Raw genomic sequence first — 22,760 nt, 5'->3', positions numbered from 1 at the left:
CAGTCATTAACAAACAACTAACGTTACAAGGGACGTAACAGTAATTAACAAACAACTAACGTTACAAGGGACGTAACAGTCATTAACAAACAACTAACGTTACAAGGGACGTAACAGTCATTAACAAACAACTAACGTTACAAGGGACGTAACAGTCATTCACACACAACTAACGTTACAAGGGACGTAACAGTCATTCACACACAACTAACGTTACAAGGGACGTAACAGTCATTCACAAACAACTAACGTTACAAGGGACGTAACAGTCATTCACAAACAACTAACGTTACAAGGGACGTAACAGTCATTCACAAACAACTAACGTTACAAGGGACGTAACAGTCATTAACAAACAACTAACGTTACAAGGGACATAACAGTCATTCACACACAACTAACGTTACAAGGGACGTAACAGTCATTTACAAACAACTAACGTTACAAGGGACGTAACAGTCATTAACAAACAACTAACGTTACAAGGGACGTAACAGTCATTAACAAACAACTAACGTTACAAGGGACGTAACAGTCATTAACAAACAACTAACGTTACAAGGGACGTAACAGTCATTAACAAACAACTAACGTTACAAGGGACGTAACAGTCATTAACAAACAACTAACGTTACAAGGGACATAACAGTCATTCACACACAACTAACGTTACAAGGGACGTAACAGTCATTTACAAACAACTAACGTTACAAGGGACGTAACAGTCATTAACAAACAACTAACGTTACAAGGGACGTAACAGTCATTAACAAACAACTAACGTTACAAGGGACGTAACAGTCATTAACAAACAACTAACGTTACAAGGGACGTAACAGTCATTAACAAACAACTAACGTTACAAGGGACGCAACGTAACAGTGGAGTCGCCTTAGTAGTAACGAGTAGTTTTGTGAGGAAAATATTGAAATGTAGTTAACCTCTGAAAAGTCGACGACATACATGAACTAGTTTATAAATATCGCCAAATGTCAACCATTTTTATCAGTGCACATTAAGTCGTCATTTATTTATCACAAACACTTACCTCATCAGGTTCTTGTTTTATTTTTACTGTCGGCAAACGACCAAAGTTCTTCTCGTCAACTTTCGAGACTGAATCAAAAGGCGACAAAGATACTAAGACGCGCCTAAATCTCGTGCTTTCAGCTAATTGGCTCATTTAAGGTCAGCCGGACGTTCTTCAAAATGGACGCATTTGTCGTCTAGAAAAGCGTAAAATCTAACGCAAAATATGACATCAAATCATATTGATTCATACCTTAGTAGGCCTATCAGGGATTGGTTCAGATACTGCTGAAACTTTACTATATTATAAATAATTGTATCAGTTAAAATAAGGACATTTTAATTGTACTCAAAATAAATAAACGTTGACCAAGTATTTATAGAAATAAAACTATTAAAAATAGTTTAATATCTGAAAATTATCCCTGTAGTTTTATAAAAACTTCATATAAGTCCAGTGTGCTTACGAGTTTATTATTTTAATTGATTGATAGATTCGATTTTAAATGAAAATGAACAAAGACACCAAAGAAAACAATAGATTTAATACATCAAACGGCATATACCATGCATTTGATATTAACAGAAAAAACCCAATGAGCAAAAAATGTGTCACTATTTATAACAAAACTCAGATAGTTTAGATAATATAAATATATAGCAGATCGTCTTTTTGCATTTTAAAACAATTGTTACTTAATGGGGGCAAGTGAACAGGAGACAGTACAATAGAACAACAGAACAACAGATGTAGCCCCTGTTGACTATTTTGCTGGCACTGTGTTTATGCCGTATTTCTCTTTGAGAAGTTTCAGCTCTTCCTTCTTTTTCCTTGTGTCCATTTTTTGGAAAGCTTTAAAAGAGAAAGAAGGGTCAAATTAATAACTTTAATACATATTTTAGCTGTTGTTGCTTTTTACATCTCGACGAACAGAAGCTTCTGGGTACAATATACAGTATGGGTACATTTTCTATACATGAATGTAATCGTGAATGTATAATTCACATGTAAATATGTCTGCTCTTCATCAGATCATACTTCTTTCCCCTCTTTCTAACATTTGTCATGTTTTCATTGTTTCTAATGACAAACAGCACGACTTACACTATCTGCACCCCTGCTTCATCCCCCACCATATTAAGGCTATTTGTTAATAATATAATAGATATAATTCCTTAATGTTATAAAGTATGCTGGTATGCTTTTTGCTTTGCCCTTACAGGTGTGATAAAAACAAATAAAATTATCACTTGTTCATTCCTTTTAAATGTACACTTAGAATCTCAACTTCAAAATATGTATCTATGTGAGTACAAATAATTAGTATCTCAATAAGTAAACATCCTTTTAATAATTTGGATAAATGTAATGATTTACACTGGTATTATTTCATAATGTTAGATGCACATCAGTACAGAGGCAGAAATAGTATCTGTGAATGCATGTACAGTGTACTTGTGTATATAATATATAAGGAATATCATCTTGGATGGACTCATTACCATTTGATTAAATCAATCCCATGGATTAAATAACCTTTTTTCCCCACGAAACTTGAATTGGTCAAAAACAAGACATTTTACAAAACCTAAAACTACATACCATTTACTATATTATCCCAGAGCTACGCCATCAGTTAGCATTTTTAAAGGTCAGGGATTGCAACCTTTTATATCATATACTTCCTGCATGAAAACTCCATGTCATCCATTCACTCACAGGTGAAATGGAAGGGAGCCTGGATTTTGTCCGTATCCATGTCACCCACATATAGAATGGTGTCAATAAACAGGTCCCGCATTGTTATGGCCAGCAAGGCATTATCCTTGTTCCTTCTTTAGACCTATGGTATGTGAACTTTCCCAGCAAAGGGGGTTCAGTACTCCTCCACCCAGTCATTGGTGAGCAGAATCTGTTTCATCACAGCCGAGTCCTTTGTGCAAAAAGATAATAAAATAATGAAATAAATAAAGATAATGAAAAATAATGTCAAGTGTTGCTTAAACACTTATGAAACAGTACTAAAAATCCTAATTCTGGAAACATTGACCAGAACTGGCTGAAACGTAAACGTATGGTCTCAAATGGATACATGTCATAATGTCCAGTTATTCAAGAACGAAGTGTGTAGCTATAGCTTTCATGCCTTATCAGTAAATGTATCAATTAATGGCACTTGCATGAGTGCACAGCAAGGTTTTTCAGGTCAAAAGATGAAAACAAACCTATGTGAAAAGAGTTTGTCCTCAAGTAAAAAATTTAATGAAACCAAGCAAAACCTGAAAACATAAAGTTAACCACATGGGTTCTTGGAGTCAAGCGAAAGGACTCTCCATCTCTCATTACACCTGTAAAAACATTAATTTGTAGACTGTTCAATTATAATGTAATAAAGAAAACGATAATCACAGGGTATAACAAGTTGTTTAAGGCAGACATAGATTTGTGCTAGTATGATGGGTCCAACTCCCATGAAGGGAGTAAAATAAAATCATTGGTTGCAGCATCATCCTGTGAGTTAGGATGAGAATCATGCCAAATGGTAGTTATTGTGATTCATTTCCTGTGTAATGCACAAACAATTCAGATAGCAAATGATTGTAATGTGTATTCACAACTTATTCCATAGGATACTAACAGGTAAAGCTGGCAGAGGATTATTGTCATATGGTGGCAGCCAGGTCACCACCACACAACTGTTGACAGCAAAGACATCTTTAACCTGAAGAAATAAAAACAAAGAGTGCAGTCTGTGTCATTATACTTTTTTGTAACCATTGCATTATGCATTGTCAAACAACTGAAAAGACAAAACCGACCTGTGAAGATACAAGTTCAGCTATGAGTTGGAAACACTCATTAGAAATCTGTAAAAAAAAAGGATATTAATAACAGCTGATGCATTTATATTAACCCCGTAAAAATCTGAATAATGCAATAAAATGGACAATACTGTTGCATCTAACTCATCAAAGGCCAAAGACCAAAAGTCCCTTCTGGTTAATGTTTGGGTTGTGCTCAGCTGAAGCAAAACTCCTTTGGGTCTCTGGCTCTATCTAAGACATGTTAACCCAGCTGAAAAGGGGAAATACACCAATTGTAAAATAAGTCAATAAACATCCAAATTGAAAAATAATTCTAATAATTTTTATGAAAATGACTGTAAAATGTACACATCACCAAATGACGCTGTGCCGGGACAAGGTCGACAACCCATATCCTCCTGCTTGCTTGCTCATTTGTCTGGCTCCTTGTTACACCTGGATCAATGTCAGTTGGGTTAGGACAATCTGAGAGGAAGATTAATAATAGTGTGGCAATAAAATGTATCTTTATATCAAATTTTATCTTTATGTAACTCAAACTGTAAACAGGAAATAATGTACCAAGTGAAACTAATAACTTGAAATAAAAAGGAGATTTAAAGATATCAAGACATTTCCCAACATAAAGCAGTTCCATACTGTTAAAACATTATTTCATTCTACTTTGATCCGTCACTTACTGTTGCGATGTTTCATCTGCTTCAATCTGTTGGTGTAAAAAACTAAAATTAAATTAAAATTCATTGCCAAATAAATGAAATGAAGGCATTTGATAACCATTCAATGTTAAACTATTGAAAAAAATAAAAACAAAGACAAAATATTTACCTATTATTCTCATGCTTTTGGGATCCGAACGCAGTTGAACGTCTGGATTAAGTAGCATTAAACATTACATGTATTTATTAACATTAAAACAGCAACGTTACAGAAATTATTTCCGGGTTAAAGTTTCTTATATCCAAGATGTCTTGAACGCAGAATAATTTAACAGTAACTTGAACTCTCAACATTATAGGGGCGCCATGTTCCTTTTATTCCACTAGATGGCACTAAATGGCAACAAACGATTTGGAACAAAATCTCTTTACGTTCAGATATGAAGTCCGCTAGTCTTCATAAACTACAGAGCAACAACTGAGGTTACAGAATTTGATTTACAGGAGCAAAAATGAATCTTCTGGTAAATAGTTTTATTTGTAAAATGAATATTAAAAACCAAAGTAGTGTGACATGAATCAACATGTCCTTTTGATAGGTTTTCTACATATCACACAAGCATTGTTAAAATACCACTGGACCCAAAATGATTTCACTAAATGTGAGACAGTGACAGTGTATATTTGCTACAATTGTGAGTAAAAATGAATTAACCTAATAATTTTAGTGGATAAATGTGGAATGGTATCAATATTGGGGACACTTGTTTATGTTTGATACATTATGGTGTACGGTAAATGTTTTCCACAAAATAACACCTAACTTGTCTAATTGTCCAATTCATCTTTTTCTATGTGACAGAAACAGATGTTCCCCTGCATTCCATTGAGGCATTTCTATCACAAGTGCTCATGCAAACACACCCTGTGAGATGATTTAGTGTTATGGAGCTTGGATTGGAAGACAGTGGATGCTGGAAAACTCTCTGTGGCGGGTCTACTGAGTGCACTGTTATATATTGCGTTTAAATATCACAATCTGAGCCGTAGAAGCTGCATTCTTAAACCATACTTACAGTACTTTAAAAACTATATAAATCATGTCTTTCTACAAATGTGTAAAACAAGAAAAATACTTACATAACTCTACACTTGGGACTGCAAAGTTGATCACAATTACTTTTACTGAAAAAAAACAATTCACATAAGATGTGACTGTTAAGTTAACAGATCTTTAGAATGCCTTTTATATATAACATAATTTTATATTTAACAAAAATGGCAATGTGTCTTTGGCAACAGCATTACCCCATCTGACCTGATTTCAATTCCCGATTTTTTTTGTCATTGGTTTATGCATCTGCTGTGTATTTCAAATGGGCTTACATGGATATTACACATTGGCCAATACGATTAGTTTTCTTTCAAGTAGGTTTTGCACAATAACGTCTACGCCTAGTCACGCTGAAAGGGAACGAAATAAGAACCGCAGTTTGGTTGATCCTCCAACCTGCTGAGCACATGATTCTTGGCACCTGCGTCGAAGCAATTTGTTGTCAACTCTTCATCTTCTGAGCTTCCTCACTTTATCTGCATCAATAATAACCGAGACTGTGGTCTAAGTCCTGATTCAAGGTCTTCAGGACCAAATACAATGTTTTTCTCTAACTTCTGCATTCCGAAAAGTATTGGTATATATTTTATAGATGGTGATTGAGAACAGCATCGTATTCCATGCTTTCCGATATTCAAAGGCATCTGGGGCTTGTGAGTGGCCTCCCCATGGAGAAGATGATTCTGGTAAAGTCTGCTGGATATCCTGGTCTTCTTGCTTCAGCCTCAAGCTGAGTCTCTGAAGGATTTGAAGAAGCCGCTTTAGGGTAAAGGCCCAAACCTGGATCGATTTAAAACTGATGTGGGTCATAGGGACTCAATGTGGATTTATAATCCCGCTTATCATCTCAGGCCAAATTTTAGGCTTTCTTCATCTTCATGCTTTCAATGGACTACGTTTCATGATCATTCTCTTCAGGAGGGTCAACCAAACAACTGCGGCGTGAAAGACCAAAAACACATTTATTTGAGAGTTGTTCAAAAAAGGTCAGGATTGAGAAGGCGAGGGTGTGTTTGTTTGTGCTGAAACGTATATGCTGCTGTTGCGTAGTGATGGCAACAACAGGAGGACACATTATGGAAAGTTATATATTCAAAGTATTGAAAAAAATCTATATTTTGAGAAATTATTTTTGTAGTAAGTACTAGTATATTTGTAAGTGTGCTGTTTTTGATACACGTTTTAGTTTATAACATAATAAGGCGTTTTTGTGCAAATCGAATTTATACCAATTAGCCACATTGTAAAATAGTTATGGATTCCCAGAAGATCAGACTAATCTTTAAATTAACTTTTTTTATGTTTTATATGTTTATATTTTAATACGGACAATTCAATTTACATTATTCCAGTCAAAGACTAAAAAATGCATTGCACAAAGAGATTATAATATGCGCTAATTTGCACCTCTACTCCTTAGAAAATGTTTTCTAAAAAACAAACCAAAATAACTATTATAAATTAGCTTATTTAAAGAACTAATATAACAAATCCTTCATACAATACAAGCAGATGCAGAGCAAACACGTATCCAAATTTGATGGTCCCTTTAAGTTTAAGTCTGAGCACATAACTAGTTAAAATGATGTATTTAAGTTAATATAAAGTAGACTGAAGTGTACTTTCTTGGTTTTAGCCTACTTTGTTTAAAGAATTATAGCAATAGCACACTTAAATAAACTTATTTTTGTAAGGATGCCCCCAGTCTGCACTTTAAAGTTTCCACTGAGAATTTCATTGCTTCTGTACCCTTAAGACCCTTTTTCCCTCTTTCAGAGGAGGAACAGATTTAAGGCCTATCTGCAATGTCTTTATTTGCTATTATTGTTAAGGTGCTGAGATTGTCCACTCAGTGCTTAGCGGTAAGGATACAGCTAATGTTCTGATTTTATCTCCTGCTGGGTTCCTGGCCACAAGCCCATCACCAAACACACGGACCTGAAAGGAAATCCCTCATTTAACAGCCGCCTAGAGTACTATCACATATCACCGAGGCCAATATATTCTACCGCAGAACAGTCACACCTAACCAAGGGTCATCTATCCCGCAGAGCTCTGCATTCATTAGCAAAATCGCAACATCTTCTCCTGAGGGAGTTGGATTTGCAGAACCCACCCTCTTAAGCTTATGTGCGAACAGTTCAATGGAACAAGTTTTATGGGGTTGTTATTCATCTTTAGTTGACACGTAATCATCTGCGCCATGAACACTGACAGACGTCATGCAGTGGTGCTCATATCGTTGTCTGAAAACGGTGTAATTATTTTTGGCTCCCTCCCAAACAGATTTGCAGATACATACTGTGTTCAGCTATGCGACTACTGAAGAAGGGTCTCTAAGTAGCCCGTAAACCAAGTCTAAATGAAGATTGCGTGACGCCTGCAGAGATACACGAGGCACACTGTGAAGAACCAAAGTTAAAAAGGCTCAGCGTTCAAAGTGCGATGAAAACATATCTTTAGAATAAGACTTCATCCAGAAATAGTTTCATTTCTGTTACTGAGCCCCAGTCATCTCTGGCTTTAAAGAGCTTGAACTCATTCCTCAGTCAGGATTCAAATTTAAGGTGAAAACTCGCCTCGGTGATTCACAAGATTCAGTGGGGAAGAAACCCAATCTGGGTCAGTTCTTACAGAGAAGACTATGATTGTGCACACCTCTAAAGCAAAAAGCCTAAGGAGACCATGTGGTACTAAGATTTGATAACTAAAATGGGATTTTTCTGCACGATACAGAGCTGAGCAGTTTTATAAGACCGTGGCAAAAGCAATAATAGAAAATACACCAATGTTCATTGAGTATACGCAATATTTTGTGTTTTGTAATCTGTGGTGAGTTACTTAAGTGATTTAAGTGATCCCAAAAATGAAAATTCTGTCATCATTTACCCTCAGATTGTTCCAAACATATGCATTTCTTTGTTCTGTTGAACACAAAGCAAGATGCTTGGAAGATTGACAGTTTGGTTACTGACATTCTTCCAAATATCTATGTATCAATCTGAGGGTGAGTTAATAATGAGTTTTCATTTTTGGGTGAACTGTCCCTTTAAGATATGAGATAATCTTTAGAGTACTGCAAAGCCAACTGGCTTGACTTTTATCTTTACTGGAAGAAAAGCCATTTTCTTAGCAGACCTATTAATATTAATCTTAATTCGACTTTAGACAAGTACAATTGCTAACTACAGGATAAGCAGACTTACTCTTTCTGACCCGCGCTAGGCACACTTGTTTTCCGATAATGTTGTGAAAGACTTCAGCTCTCAGGCGTACAAACTCTTTTACCTCAGGAAGAGACCTTTTGTCTGTCCCCTTGGCTTCCAGGGAAGTGCTAGCATAAACATACTTAATTTCACATGCATTCACAAGTGGACATACAAGGGCAGGTGTGAGAAATTTGAAATGATTTTCTGCTCACAAATTGTGAAATCCAGTTAAACAGACTGTTTTCACAGCTGTCCGATAGGCGCCAGTACTTAGGGCTAGATGGAATTATGTATTTTTTACAAATTCAAGCCTTAGGGAAAGACACGGTCTAGAAGAATGTTTTTTTATTGCACTGCTTCATTGTGGTGGTTGAGACAGCAACCAGTGAGGAGATTGTACTGTATGTTGTCTTGGTGATTTGTGGGTGGAAAAAACCCCGTCAATTCTACTGTGAATGATTGTTCTTTACATGAAACTCTGTTAAGCGCAGCAGCTAAACATATAAATACGTTTCTATAAATGACACTGGATCAAAAAGTGATGGCAAAGCTGGTTTGAGTCATACAAAGTTACCGTATTCCTTTAAGGAACAATTCACAAAATTCTTCATTTACTTATTCTCAAGTTGTTCCATATCTATATCAATTTCTCTGTTTGGATGAACACAGAGAAAGATATTAGGAAGAACGCTTGTGAATGCAACATCGCTATTGGGCCTGAGACCAATCTCATGGACTTGTAAAAATGCATCGCTGCCGAAGACCGATACCTCATGTGACATAACTGACAGAACCGACTGAAATCTGATGTGAAATTTGCTGTGAAAGTTTGTGACAAGCACATAAAAATATTTATTTTTTGATAATGTGTTTAAGGTGGAGTTATTTGTAATTGAGAAGCTATAAGTCTCACTGTGTTGTGAAAAGGTACAGGCATCAGGCGAGTACCCCAAAAAGATATCTTAAAAAAATGGTATCGGTGCATCCCTACTTATAACCAAACAGTTCTTGGCCACCACTGACTACCATAGTAGGAAAAATTGCTTTATAAATGTCTTTGTTCTGTTGAACCCAAAAGAAGATATTTTGAAGAATGTAGGCATGCAAACCGTTCTGGGGCACTTTGTCTGCCATTATAATTTTTCCTACTATGGTTCCAACTATTGAACACAATCTAATGGCAATTTCTAGCTATTTTATGAAGCGGCATCATTTTATGAATAATCATGAATGTATACTTCCCACTCAAGATGATGGGAGTGATTCACTTTCCCATTCCCTTCATGCCTGCCTGTGTTCCAGTCATCATGTCAGCGCTGCCCAGGTTTCTCGACTGATGTAAGTCACAGTGTGGTTTGCCCTGCTGACTCAGAGGAAAAGAGGGAAATAAATCATGAAAGCCACATCATACATTACTGCCCACCCAGTAAGGAGAAGGGTTACAGACCAACGCACCAATGCAAAAGAGATTCACCACTCCACTTTTCACCAGTAAGTTCCAGAAAATTCTGTGTTTATGATATTCAGAAACGTGGTAAAAAGAAGAAAATGTCGTAGTTTAAACGTGGTTTACTTTTCCAACACCATACAGCAAAATTTAATTTATTTGAAATACTTCAGAAGGAGCAGTGAGATCAGGCTGGGTGGCACTGACGAGAAAATTGTAGTTAACAATACACACTACTTTGTTTTATAGTCAAAATAGTTTATTAAACAGTTCAGCGTAATCAAAAATGTATTATTTAACCCAATCTTTGTGTTATATTTATTTCTTTAATGATCACAAAAAATTGCTTTGTGATAATATCAAACTATTGGAAACAAATTGTTGATGTTACTTTTTAAGCAGATGAAGGTCATGACTTCGTATCAGTTGTGTGTGTTCCAGCTGCAAGGAAAAGATGATTTATTCTGAGAAGATAAACGTGGTTTTGAGATATCAACATCCTGCAAATAAATATAAGATCTGAGTACACATCTTTCTTTTCAAATCAACTCCAAATGTTCAAAGACATTTACAAATCTTTCTCTTCTATAAGATCAGACCAGAGCAAAAACAAAAATGTTGTTTGACATCTTTGTCAGTCATCTGATTCAGAACATGGCTACCTTTAATGAAATGTTGCAGTTTTGGACCAAAGAATTCTGGAAATTGAAAGTCATTATTTAATATTCTGTACTTTATAATTCAATTTACTTTCATCTTCTCTGTTGCAACTACAATTTACTCTATCATCAGTGGCGTGATGCGAATAAATCTGTTTCAAAGCGCAACACACAAAATTGGAAACACATCGAGACAAACTTATTCAGCCTTTGTCCTTTAGATGATATTGATGCAGCATGATGCCACGTTAAATCCAATTTCAATCATATGAATGCAGCGGGTGAGATATAAGTGGACTGAAAGCCATCTGCTCCCCATCTCACCACATTTCACTCTCACTATCCTGAGTTGAACTCAGTACATCCCTGTCCCACCAGCCTGAATACATGTACAGTCCCCAGGCTCATTAAGCCCCCGATAGCAGGACATTTATCTTAAAATAACAACACAAATCTGCCCCCTAACAAAGACCTGCATCCCTTTAGGACCATCACTGAGCCCGTCAATGATAAACGAAGACGAGGAACTCTCCATTCATTCAATTTAAAAAGGTAATATGATTGGACCATGCAGCACAATCTGAGACAGGTTACATCATGGAACCAGAGCTCTGCAGAAATTGTTATGCTTCTATAGTGACGTGTAAAGAAGTGCTTTTCTTTATAAAAAAAGTATATCTAATACATTTTGATATCCTATTTATCTCAAGATTTATGCATAAAATTAAATACTTATCTTTCCACATATCTTTGACAACATCAAATTTAATAAAGTATAAAACATTTTATATTGGATGGGTTGTTGGGAGTGGGAGGACACATTATGACATTTTCATCTCATGAATATTAATAAGGTAACATACAGAATCTTACTGGGATTGCAAAGGTGTCTGTGAGGTCTCAAAGCTGTCGTTTAATGAATATAAGTGTATGGAAAGTCTATGGTGACATTTTTGAAGTGAACTTTTCATTTAATAGCTTTCTGTGAAGTATACCGAAGTAAAAGAAAAGCAAGTCATTTAAAACTCTGTCCAACATTTCATTTACCTGTCTAATGTTGCTTTTCCAGCAGCATGTGATTAAAATCAGTCAGCTACAATAAAGTAACAGTAACTGTAAAGTTATCAAGCTAACGTGTCCCATATTCTGGATGGTTTGTGTTATATCTTCTTAATATGTTTCTCAAAGAGAGATTTATACTCTCTTTAGAATTTATAACCTAGCATGTATTTTCCGCTCTTTAAATTCCACAACATTTTTGTTTTCCAAGTGTTTATGAGGTATGGAAACCGTATAGGGGACAAGCATCTGTTGAGTTGAACATCTCACTGGAGTCATTTCATTTAGCCATGAATTAAGGGGGTTGATCTCAGAAAATTATAGCTTCTTACATACACACGGACAAAATACAGTACAAATACCACTTTCCAATTTCCACCCAAACCACAAGCTGACAAGAAAACTACAGCAAACTCTGTGAATGTAAAACTTTTAATCAAAGACTTTCAGTTAAATTTATATATATCAAATATATGCCTTAATGGAAGCATTAGTTTTAGATTTTATTTGACGCATCATTTCTGTTATTGTTGCTCATTTTGTGCATATCATTATCAGTAAGGGTCTCATGCGTATCAATTTTTTTTTACATTTTTATATAATAATGACATTTTATCTGTCTCAGAAGGATGTGATTCTGTTGAAAATAATTTAAACTACTCATAATTTATGAATGACTCTGTGTATTGCAGACATAAAAATATACTACAAAACTGTAATGACACAGTTATACTATACAAGGTCATTGGTGTCAGCATATCAATGTTCATTATAGGTGTGAAATGTTGCCCTTTTTTGTGTCGCTCTTGTTTCCTTTTCCTGCGGTACTCAGCCAGCACAGCAGCTGTTTGTTCTGTGTTGCCATCTGGACTTTGTCAAGGTGGAAAGATGAAAAGCCTGATAGAGAGACAAGGGCCAACAGCCTAGAGTCGAGCAAGCTACTTTATCACAATATGTCTCAATACAAAAACAAGTGTTCAGAGGGATTCATAGTCTATTATGTTAGATTATAGCACATTCACAGGACGCTCATGCTGATGATGTCTCAATTTGACAGGGGAATTCAGTTTCACCATTTCCCTTAAAGGGACAGTTCACCACAAAGTACAAATTCTATCATCATTTACTCACCCTCGAGTTCTTCTAAATCTGAATAAATTTCTTTGTTCTGATGAACACAGAAAAAGCTTCCTAGTAGGATGGTCAAAAGTGTCCCAGAACTGTTTGCGTTCCTACATTCTTCAAAATATCTTCGTGTTCAACCGCACTAATTAGTCAATGGTGGCACCTAACTATGATTACAAGGATTCTTCCAAATATATCATAGAAATATTTTTTATCATTTTGGGTGAATGGTTTCTTTAAGCCCTTTGCGTACCGAATATGCGATTTTACAATGCTTCTTACTCGTATTGTACGGAGATGAAAAACATCACACTGTGAATATAAATGTCACTACCCTTTTGTAAGTTTACCCTGAGATCAAAAGGATCGTGACCTCAAAAAATGATAGTCTCACCTTCAATGCAAGAGGAGCAGGATACAGATTCTGTGCGGCTTGGTAGGGCTTATGGCCCATATTAAATGAACTTTAACATCCAGAATGCCCATTTTCCTGCTGATCATCTTGTGTTAGCAATGTTCCGTCTGCAATAGTGAATAGGTAAATCTCGTAATTGAATAAATGGCCTGTATTTAAAAAAATGGCATCGCAAGACTGAATTTGCTGAATTCTGAGTTATTTGTGAAAAGCGGTTATTCTACTGCATGCTGTTTTATATGAGAGATTATACCAGCAGGGTGGTTGACATTTCAAAACTGCTCAGGCAAATGTTTATTGTTTTTTATAGAAAAGCTATAACACCGGAGAGGGTAAACAACTATAATTAAATCACATTGAATTTCATTGTAATGCTCTGTCAAATACTGTATCGTATTATGAACAGGATGAGATTGAAATGAGAGACCAGTCTCACAAAGGAACAGGATGGGGATTCGCTAAGAGAATAATCTTTTTTTTTTGGCATGCAGTACTCTTTTGACAGCTGTGGGCCCAATGGTCATAATGGCATCAAGATGGTCTTTGCTTGCAGTTTGTGGGCTTATTGTCAGAATGTATTTGTCGGCACAAGTATATTTTTGTGAATGTGACAAAGAATAATAATGTTCTTTGTCCTGTAGGTTTGTAAATGTGTGTGAAGTTTCTGACAGGATGAAATATGAATAACACATTTGAGTGATTACACAAAACTCTTTTCTAATCACTGTTTCCCTGTTTGTATCCCTTTACTCACATGTTTACGACATAATTTCAGTACAATTCAATCATTTGTTTTCATTGGGGATCCGAAAAAAAGATTGTGTCTGAAACATCAGTTAATTGATGTTTTGTTTTTAGTACTGTTGCAATATCACACTGACTATTTAGCACTAAAAGCACTTTGTCTGTTTTGAAATAAAATTTCCAAAGTTTCCAAACCAGTTTGGATATTATTGTCTAAAACGAACTTACAATTATGTTTTGTTAAAGATTACTTGAAAACTGTATAATACCAAGGCCCCTAATAGTTAATTGCAGAATAATACATGGGACTACTATCAATCATATCATATATCAATAACTTTTAAATATGACAAGGATAGATTGTGTTGTTATGAAAGTGCCAATGAAAACAGATCACATCACATAATGCCCATGGAACGGCATTCTGACAATCATTTTGTTCAAGATCTAGAAATAAGCTACATTTGATCTGAAAATGAATGTAATTAAAATCTAAATCGAGGAGTGTTCAGTAATAATCTATTACCTAGTTAGTTGAAACTTTATAAATTATAGATCAGAGTCTCTGCTTGTGTCTGGAATACTTAACATGAGGGTGAAAAACAGAACGGCAATATGAGATGTTTTAAGGATAAAAATGTATATCCTTATGCTTCCATCACAAATATTTTCATAACGGATAGAGAGAGACTATTCCAGTGTTCCACAAAGGTGCAATGTGTGATATTAAGAAGGATCTATTGACAGAAACGCAATATAAACTACATAACTATGTCTTCAGAGGTGTAAAGACCTTACACATTGCGGGGTTATGTTTTGATACCTTAGAATGAGCTATTTCTATCTACATACAACGCAAGTCTCCTTACATGAAATTCGCTATGTTGTTTCTACAGTGGACGAACTGCTCAACGGAGTGTACTTCATAAATACGTTATCTCTTTCGACAAAGAATCGAAAACATAGCGACATCGAAGTCCTGCGTCAGCCACCGTAGTTCTTTGAAAGGGAGAAGGGTGGAGTGAGTCGTTGGTTGCAATTCACAATCTCACCACTAGATGCTGCAAAATTTCATACACTGAACCTTTTTTTGTTTGAATAAATGAGACTAAACTATACAGAACGTACATTTGTCCTTTTTATCAATGCCTAAAGTTTGTAGAGTAGTTTCTATTGACCGAACTGTATTTATCCTCTTCAGGGTAACCGCCTCATTTTCTTTTATTCCTCCACCATTTGGAATTTTCCACATTCTTGTAAGCATCCCAGTTTCTTTGGTCAAAACCCGCAAATATTCTCATTTTGCCAAAGGGATGTCCTGTGTGAGTTATAGCCATAATTTTATCCGCTCCTAAAATGAAATGTCTGATTCTTGCCCTTCAAGGCACTGTGGTGGAAGGCAATGTATTTGTCACGTTTGGTTTCCCAAATTAAATCCTTTGTGATGCTCTGTGCATTGAGATGACAGTACGGTGATTTACTGGGAAGACGCGTCATGTGGTCGCTAGGAAAAGAATCAAAATAAAGGAGACCACGGTTGGGTGGGTTTCATAATTGAAAACAGACGCGGTGGAAACCTAAAAACTGCCTTTTTTATTTAATCTATAGTCTTTGTACAGCATGACAGTTTGGACTGGCTAATCGGGAAAGATTTACAGTAGAATCCTTAACTCCATTATTGAGTGCCATTTCTGAAACCCTCAATGCAATAACAGGCATTTCTATAAATTGATATGAGCAATAAAATGGTATGATTGAGGATTTCTGGACTGGTTTCAGGAGCAAACTAAGCAGAGAAAAAGGTGGTTCTTTCTTTTCTAAAGGTCCAGTGTATGAAATTCAGCAGCATCTAGCGGTGAGGTTGCAAACAACGGCTCACTAACCCCCCTCGTATTTGAAGCACTACGGTGGCTGACACAGAACTAAGATGTTGTCTTCCTTGTTGTTTTTCCTAATGTCTCTCTGTTTGCTCTCTACAATCTTGGAGAAATTGTGTAGTTTAAGTTTAAGTCATTGTATGCTTCAGTGTTTTCATTCTTACTGAACATGTGCATTTATTTTTATAGTAACTACAATATTTTGACATGACTAAATAAAATTTGATAGAAAGCGTATACAACATATACAAGTATGAATGTGTACATATAATGAAACACTTTTTTGCTGGTATAGATACATCTGGCACTCAGCAATGCATTGAATTCAAAGTTCAAAAGACTTTTCAGCCTTAGCAGCCTGTACAGAGTCAACACACATTGTTTCTATGATAAGGTAACTGACAGCGAGGTCATAGCACAGTTAAATCCTGGCTTACAAAACCAGGTGTAAACCTTTTCACTTGGCCTACCATGTTGCTCTGTTTCAGTGTCTGGATCCAATGTGGTGCAGTCACAGCTCTGAAACACACTGAATAAGGTTGAACAAGAGGTGAACTGCTATAAATAAAATTATGATCATTCTACCATTTTTATAAAACTAGTGACACAGCAGTCTTTAAGAATTGCTCTAACTTCACCATTGCTAACTAGCGTTTCCCCTTACAACCATTCTTCTAAACATCAACATGCACATAATACGTGATGAGATGTGGATCAGTCAAACAAAGCCTCAAGCCAACCATCAGAATTCCTCATTTTATTGGACTTTTATTGAGCTTTAAATATTTCACTTTTGAGGTAAAAATATGTGCTGCAGTTTGAAAGCGCTCTAGATTATGTAACGAAATGCGCTTGGATTATGAGAGGACTTTGCATCATAAATATAAACTATTTATTGATATCATTAATTTATTTATTTGCAGAAGTAAAAGAAGGTCGCATGAGAGCCATTTTTCTTCAGACTCTGACATCATTTCAACTAGGAACTTATTCACAAAAGGATTTTTAAACTGCTACTATAAAATATTGTGATTCATAAAACTTTTTCCTAGACTTTCTCTGACAATGCAATTTACCGTTTCAACGGACGCAGTTCACTTCTGGTCTGTGTTTGGCTAGTGTCTAATAATGTAACTATTTATATTTTGTTAATATTCATTTATATTCCATTCCATTCCATTTTCTACCGCTTATCCGAAGTACCTCGGGTCACGGGGAGCCTGCGCCTATCTCAGGAGTCATCGGGCATCAAGGCAGGATACACCCTGGATGGAGTGCCAACCCATCGCAGGGCACACACACTCACTCATTCACTCACGCACTCTCACCCTACGGACAATTTTTCCAGAGATGCCAATCAACCTACCATGCATGTCTTTGGACCAGGGGAGGAAACCGGAGTACCCGGAGGAAACCCCCGAGGCACGGGGAGAACATGCAAACTCCACACACACAAGTCGGAAGTGGGAATCGAACCCCCAACCCTGGAGGTGTGAGGCGAACGTGCTAACCACTAAGCCACCGTGCCCCCCTATTCATTTATATGATTATTGTATTGTATAATAATTGTATGAAATAAACCATTTGCTGAATTTTGTTGCATGTTCATTTTATTAAATAAAAATAGTTGAATGGGTCCTGTTGTTTGGTTGCATTTAAATAAATCGTATGTAACATTGACATCTTGCGGTTGAGCTTGGTATCTTAGTCAAAATATTGGAAAGTAACAGTCCTCCTCGGTTTCTTTAACGTGTTATCAGAAGAAATCTACAGGCACTCTATTGTTCTTGAACGCATTCTTGAAGTTAAGGGCAGTCCACAAACGTGCGCATGCGCAGTAACGTTTGTTTATGTTGTCACTTTGAAATTGTCAATAGTAGAACATATTTGCTTAGTTAAACAGGAAGAAAATAATGCTTGTAGAGTCTGTGAGCAAAAGTCTGTTATGTCCACTGGTTTTGATAATATTTTACACAAACACATGTAATATTTAATCATATATATACATGTACTGTATATGTGTATATGAAGAGGTAGGAAGTAGCGGGACCAGTATACTTTTTTCCGATTTTTTTTTTATCTAGGCCATTACGGCCCTACTGCTTTCATAATCTCATATCGCAGTAGATACTGACCGATGTGTATATGTAGAACAAGCATGCGTGTCCATTACAGAACATACATGTTTTAATAGGCTTCACAGATACAGTGCAGCAGAAAACCACAGCGAGACTCCACAGGCGACTAAGTATAGGTGAGGCCAACTACCGGCTCTGTCATATCTGCCACATTATTCATCCTAATGACCTGTGCTATTCAAATCTGCTCTTTTTTACAGAGTACAACTATGGGATATTGCTGGAGGCCAGCTCCCTGGACATCCTGCCTGTGGTCCCCCTTAGGGGCCGTGAAAACTTTTCTTATTACTCACCAGGTTTTAAACGGCACATGAATCTTCACGTTCACAGAAGCCTTAATGATGCTGTTTGATGTCTGAGCGGCACGGACTGATGGGAAACTGTTCGCGAGCCTTTTTGACTTTAGAATTGCTCTTTGGTGGCCATTACACTTTAAGCAGATGTGCGTCCACCACGCCAACTAAAATAAATTCAGACGTCTTTGGGACGATTGAGAGCGTAAGATGATGGGGATACTGTGTTTGAATGGTTATTAATAAAATAGAACTTTCGATAGACTACAGATATGACAGAAGAAAATGAAAAATCAATTAGCTTCACCATACTACACTTTACATCTACTATACACAAAGTTCAAATGCAATTGTCCAATTATTGCCAAGTTATGTGCTCAACTGACAGATTTCACTTTAATTTTGAGCTCTACAGAACAACAACTGACCTTTACATCGTGCATCACGTAGATCAAACAATGCACAGGAAGCCAGAGGTCTTACCTGCTCGTGGTTATTCCTCTCAAGTCGTGTGGCCATCTTCACGTGGTGAGCTTGCAATCAAAATCAAGTCCAGCTGAGAAAGTTCTGCCTCTCGATGGGATAATTTAATCCAGCTGTCTAAATTAAGAAAGCAATGAGGAAAAGGAAGCTTCGGCCCCATTTATGGTCCACCTCAAACCTCATATACTGGTTGCTCCATTGATCTCATATGGCTACCATGACCATAAAGCCACTGGATGTACCAGACGAGATCAAGTCTCACTCGGTTAGCGTTGACGTTGCGCACACACCGTTGAATGCATATAAAAGGTTTTATACTGCGGCCATAGCATAGTATATACTGAATCCATATGATGTTCTTCTGTAGAAAGGCCCCTTCTTGAAACTTTTCAGTATCAAGCCTTCTACTTTTCAGCTTTCAAGGACATTGTATGATACGCCACATCCTTCGATGCTTGAAGAGACCTGGAAGTTGCCCTACATGACAGACTTACCTTTGCTAAGGAGCTGCTTACCAGTACATTATATGTATTGTAGAGGGATAGTTTGCCCAAAAATTTAAATTCTGTCATCATTTACTCACTTGTCATTTCAAACCTGTATAACTTTATTTCCTTTGCAAAACTCAAAAGAAGATATTTTACTGTAACCGAACAACGGCGTTACCCATTCATTTTGTGTCTGTACAAAAAATATCTTCTTTTGCGTTCATCAAATTGTCATCAAAACTGTAGCCATAGTTTACATTAGGAACTATTATAATGGTCTTTAGTTGTATTGACAACATAGCTAAACATTTTGACTGTCTTGTGTGGAATCAATGACACAAGGACATGTCCATTGACATAAAAATGTACTTTTGAGAGATGAACTAAGAATTTCGAACAATTGACAGGCTTTTGCAGGTATTCAATGATGTAGTGCTGTTTGTATGAATTGTTTTAAAAATGCACTTACCATTTAGCAAATTTTAAGAATGATGTGAGAAACGCACCAAAGCGACTGAGAAAAACTGCAAAATGCTCCAGCAAAATTTGACTGTATCATTTCACCAACATGTTGAATGAACTGCATGCTGTTTGCCACAGAACCTCAGCGTCTGAAAGTGCTGAGAAGCTCATTAATCATTTAGATAAATCTTATAAACACAATTTGATGGCACATGCTGTAGAGAGATCTGGATGATAATGGACATTAGGTCTCATGTAAGCGCAGCAAGGTTTGTGGCTGAATGTAACCCTCAAAACTGTTATAGTCTAAGTGGTGATGATGTGTTGTTGGGACCGTGTCGTGGCAGGTCCTTTGTGCCCTTCGTACGACAGATGGTAGTGATGTTGTTAACATCTGTAAGAACTGAGTCCAGCTGTTGATTACAGGCTTTGAGAAATGATGCTGTCCACAGCAGGTTTTCGTTGCTGTGTTCAAACATCTGTGTGGACTATCAGGACATTCTAAAGGTCTATGAAGTATAAGTGGCTGGCCAGAGTAGACTCCATCTTTAATGCTTCTCTCTCTCTCTCTCTCTCTCTCTCTCTCTCTCTCTCTCTCTCTCTCTCTCTCTTCCTTTCTTTCTCTCTCTCTCTCTCTCTCTCTCTCTTTCTTTCTTTCTTTTTCTCTTTCTCTTTCTCTTTCTTTCTTTCTTTCTTTTTCTTTCTTTCTTTCCCTCTCTTTCTTTCTTTTTCTCTTTCTTTCTTTCTTTCTTTCTTTCTCTCTCTCTCTTTCTTTCTTTCTTTCTCTCTCTCTCTCTCTCTCTCTCTCTCTCTCTCTCTCTCTCTCTTTCTTTCTCTCTCTCTCTCTCTCTCTCTCTCTCTCTCTCTCTCTCTCTCTCTCTCTCTCTCTCTCTCTCTCTTCTTTCTTTCTTTCTCTTTCTTTCTCTCTTACTTTCTCTCTCTCTTTCTTTCTCTCTCTCTCTTTCTCTTTCTTTCTTTGTTTCTTTCTTTCTCTCCTTCTTCTCTCTTTCCTTCTTTCATTTCAACTATCCATATAAGATTGTATTGCTCTCTATTTGTCTGGTTTCTGGTTGAGCAATGATCTTTGCTAGACGAAAAACATGATTGACAGGCCAGTGTTCGCAAGCTTAGCCAGAAGAAACCACTCCTAAAGAATTAAAAACAATAAGCCACCAGTGGCAGAAGGTGGTCTAATGTGAAACCAGTGCTGAATGAGACCTGACACACAGTGGCTTTTCATCACAATAACTGAAGAAATGAACAGACGGTTAAATGACGTTCCAACTGTCAATCATCAGCTTAAACTTTAGCAAACACCAGCCATGTACAGGACTTTTGATGCCAGCTAGACTCTAAAGTATCTTTTAAGTACCAGTTTTGAATCACTAAGATCTTTAACTTTAGGTTAAATAGGCAGGGATATTTATTTATTGATTTGTGGATGTTTTGTTAAAGATAAGGTGATAAAGATAAAGCTTTGTTTTATTGACAACTTTATATAGGCACTGATCTCATAGAAATTACACAAATAAGTATCCAGTTCTTGTAAAATAGAGGATTATTTTTATTTGATGCAAGTACAAGTACTTTACAAATGATTTGCAAAAAAGGTTATCCATGTCCAGTTGGCCAATAACACAACTGATTTAGATTATGCAACAAGAACAAGTCTCACTGGAACCATAACTCATAACAGGTGATAAACTGCACTTGAAAGGCTTTTTACAACTCACAGTCATTTTGCCTACAAGTTTAGATGAGCTGAAAATTATGCATGTTCAAATGCTAGATACCAAAACCATTTAGCAAAGCACTGATTTGTTCATTGCTATGAAAGAAAAAACTTTCATGTGGATTTAATATTACATGCATCCAAAAGCCCAAGTTTCCTTAAAATACTTTAACAGTAATCAAACTATAATACACAAACATATTTCCGGTCGTCAGCCCTGTCACAGTACAATGTCAAAGCTTATGAAGCAAAACTCCTGCCATCCTTTGAAATACGCCAAAGAAATCATTTAGTGTTGTTCTCCATGACCCCTGACCTGTCCAGTGAGCTTAGAAGGAACGGAGGTGTGCTAAAACAGGATGTGAGCACATGCTAGAAATGAGCTCATAGTGCACAGTGGTCAAATGCTTCTGGTTTTAATGCATATACAGCCTGTAGTCTTCCTATCGTAAAGAAAGTGCTTCGTCTTTCCTCAGCCCTTCTGTAACACTGATCCAGTGTTGAGGAAGATACTTTGCATGCCGAACTGATAATGTAAAGTAGCCAATCTACTTTAGTAATCTTTAAGTAAACCTACTTTGTAAAAGTCCTTCACTCAGGTCGATACCTTTTTGAATGATTTACCTTGCTGAAAAAACAGCAGCTTTAATGAAATATTTCCCCATGAAAAGAAGACCCAAATCACCACACAGATATGTCTAGCCAGAATCTTGAATGTGGCCGTTTTATCATCCCCCAGGTGTGCAAAGACCCATTGCAGAACAGAAATGCAGCCCAGCTCCGTGCAGCCATCTGAGGCCAAGTGAAACAAAACTATTTTTTTTAGCTTTTGGGAATATTTAAAGACAGGTGTGCCAAGCCTTTTAACTAAGAAAAACTCACCTCATTACAGATCCGTGTGTACTTTAATTATTCCTCAAATCCCAGAGGCACCATTTTCATTAAAATGCTAATTTATATAAACAAATTAAAGACTAGTGTAGTGTTTAATAAAACATAAA

General features: G+C 36.5%; 1 protein-coding gene across 1 annotated transcript in view; it reads right to left on the bottom strand.

The window, feature by feature from the left end:
- Window positions 1–19,113, bottom strand: part of LOC130435942 (tudor domain-containing 6-like) — a 30,494-nt gene extending 11,381 nt beyond the window's left edge. Inside the window, exons 1-2 of the mRNA XM_056766840.1 lie at window positions 19,078–19,113; window positions 18,595–18,656 (exon numbers count right to left, since the gene is read on the bottom strand). Coding sequence (XP_056622818.1) covers window positions 18,595–18,656; window positions 19,078–19,113 — 98 coding nt within the window. The remainder of the gene's footprint in view (window positions 1–18,594; window positions 18,657–19,077) is intronic.
- Window positions 19,114–22,760: the final 3,647 nt, after the last annotated feature.

Source organism: Triplophysa dalaica, chromosome 14 (genome assembly GCF_015846415.1).
Source record: "Triplophysa dalaica isolate WHDGS20190420 chromosome 14, ASM1584641v1, whole genome shotgun sequence".
Lineage (NCBI taxonomy): Eukaryota > Metazoa > Chordata > Actinopteri > Cypriniformes > Nemacheilidae > Triplophysa > Triplophysa dalaica.
This window is presented reverse-complemented; position numbering and strand designations above follow the sequence as displayed.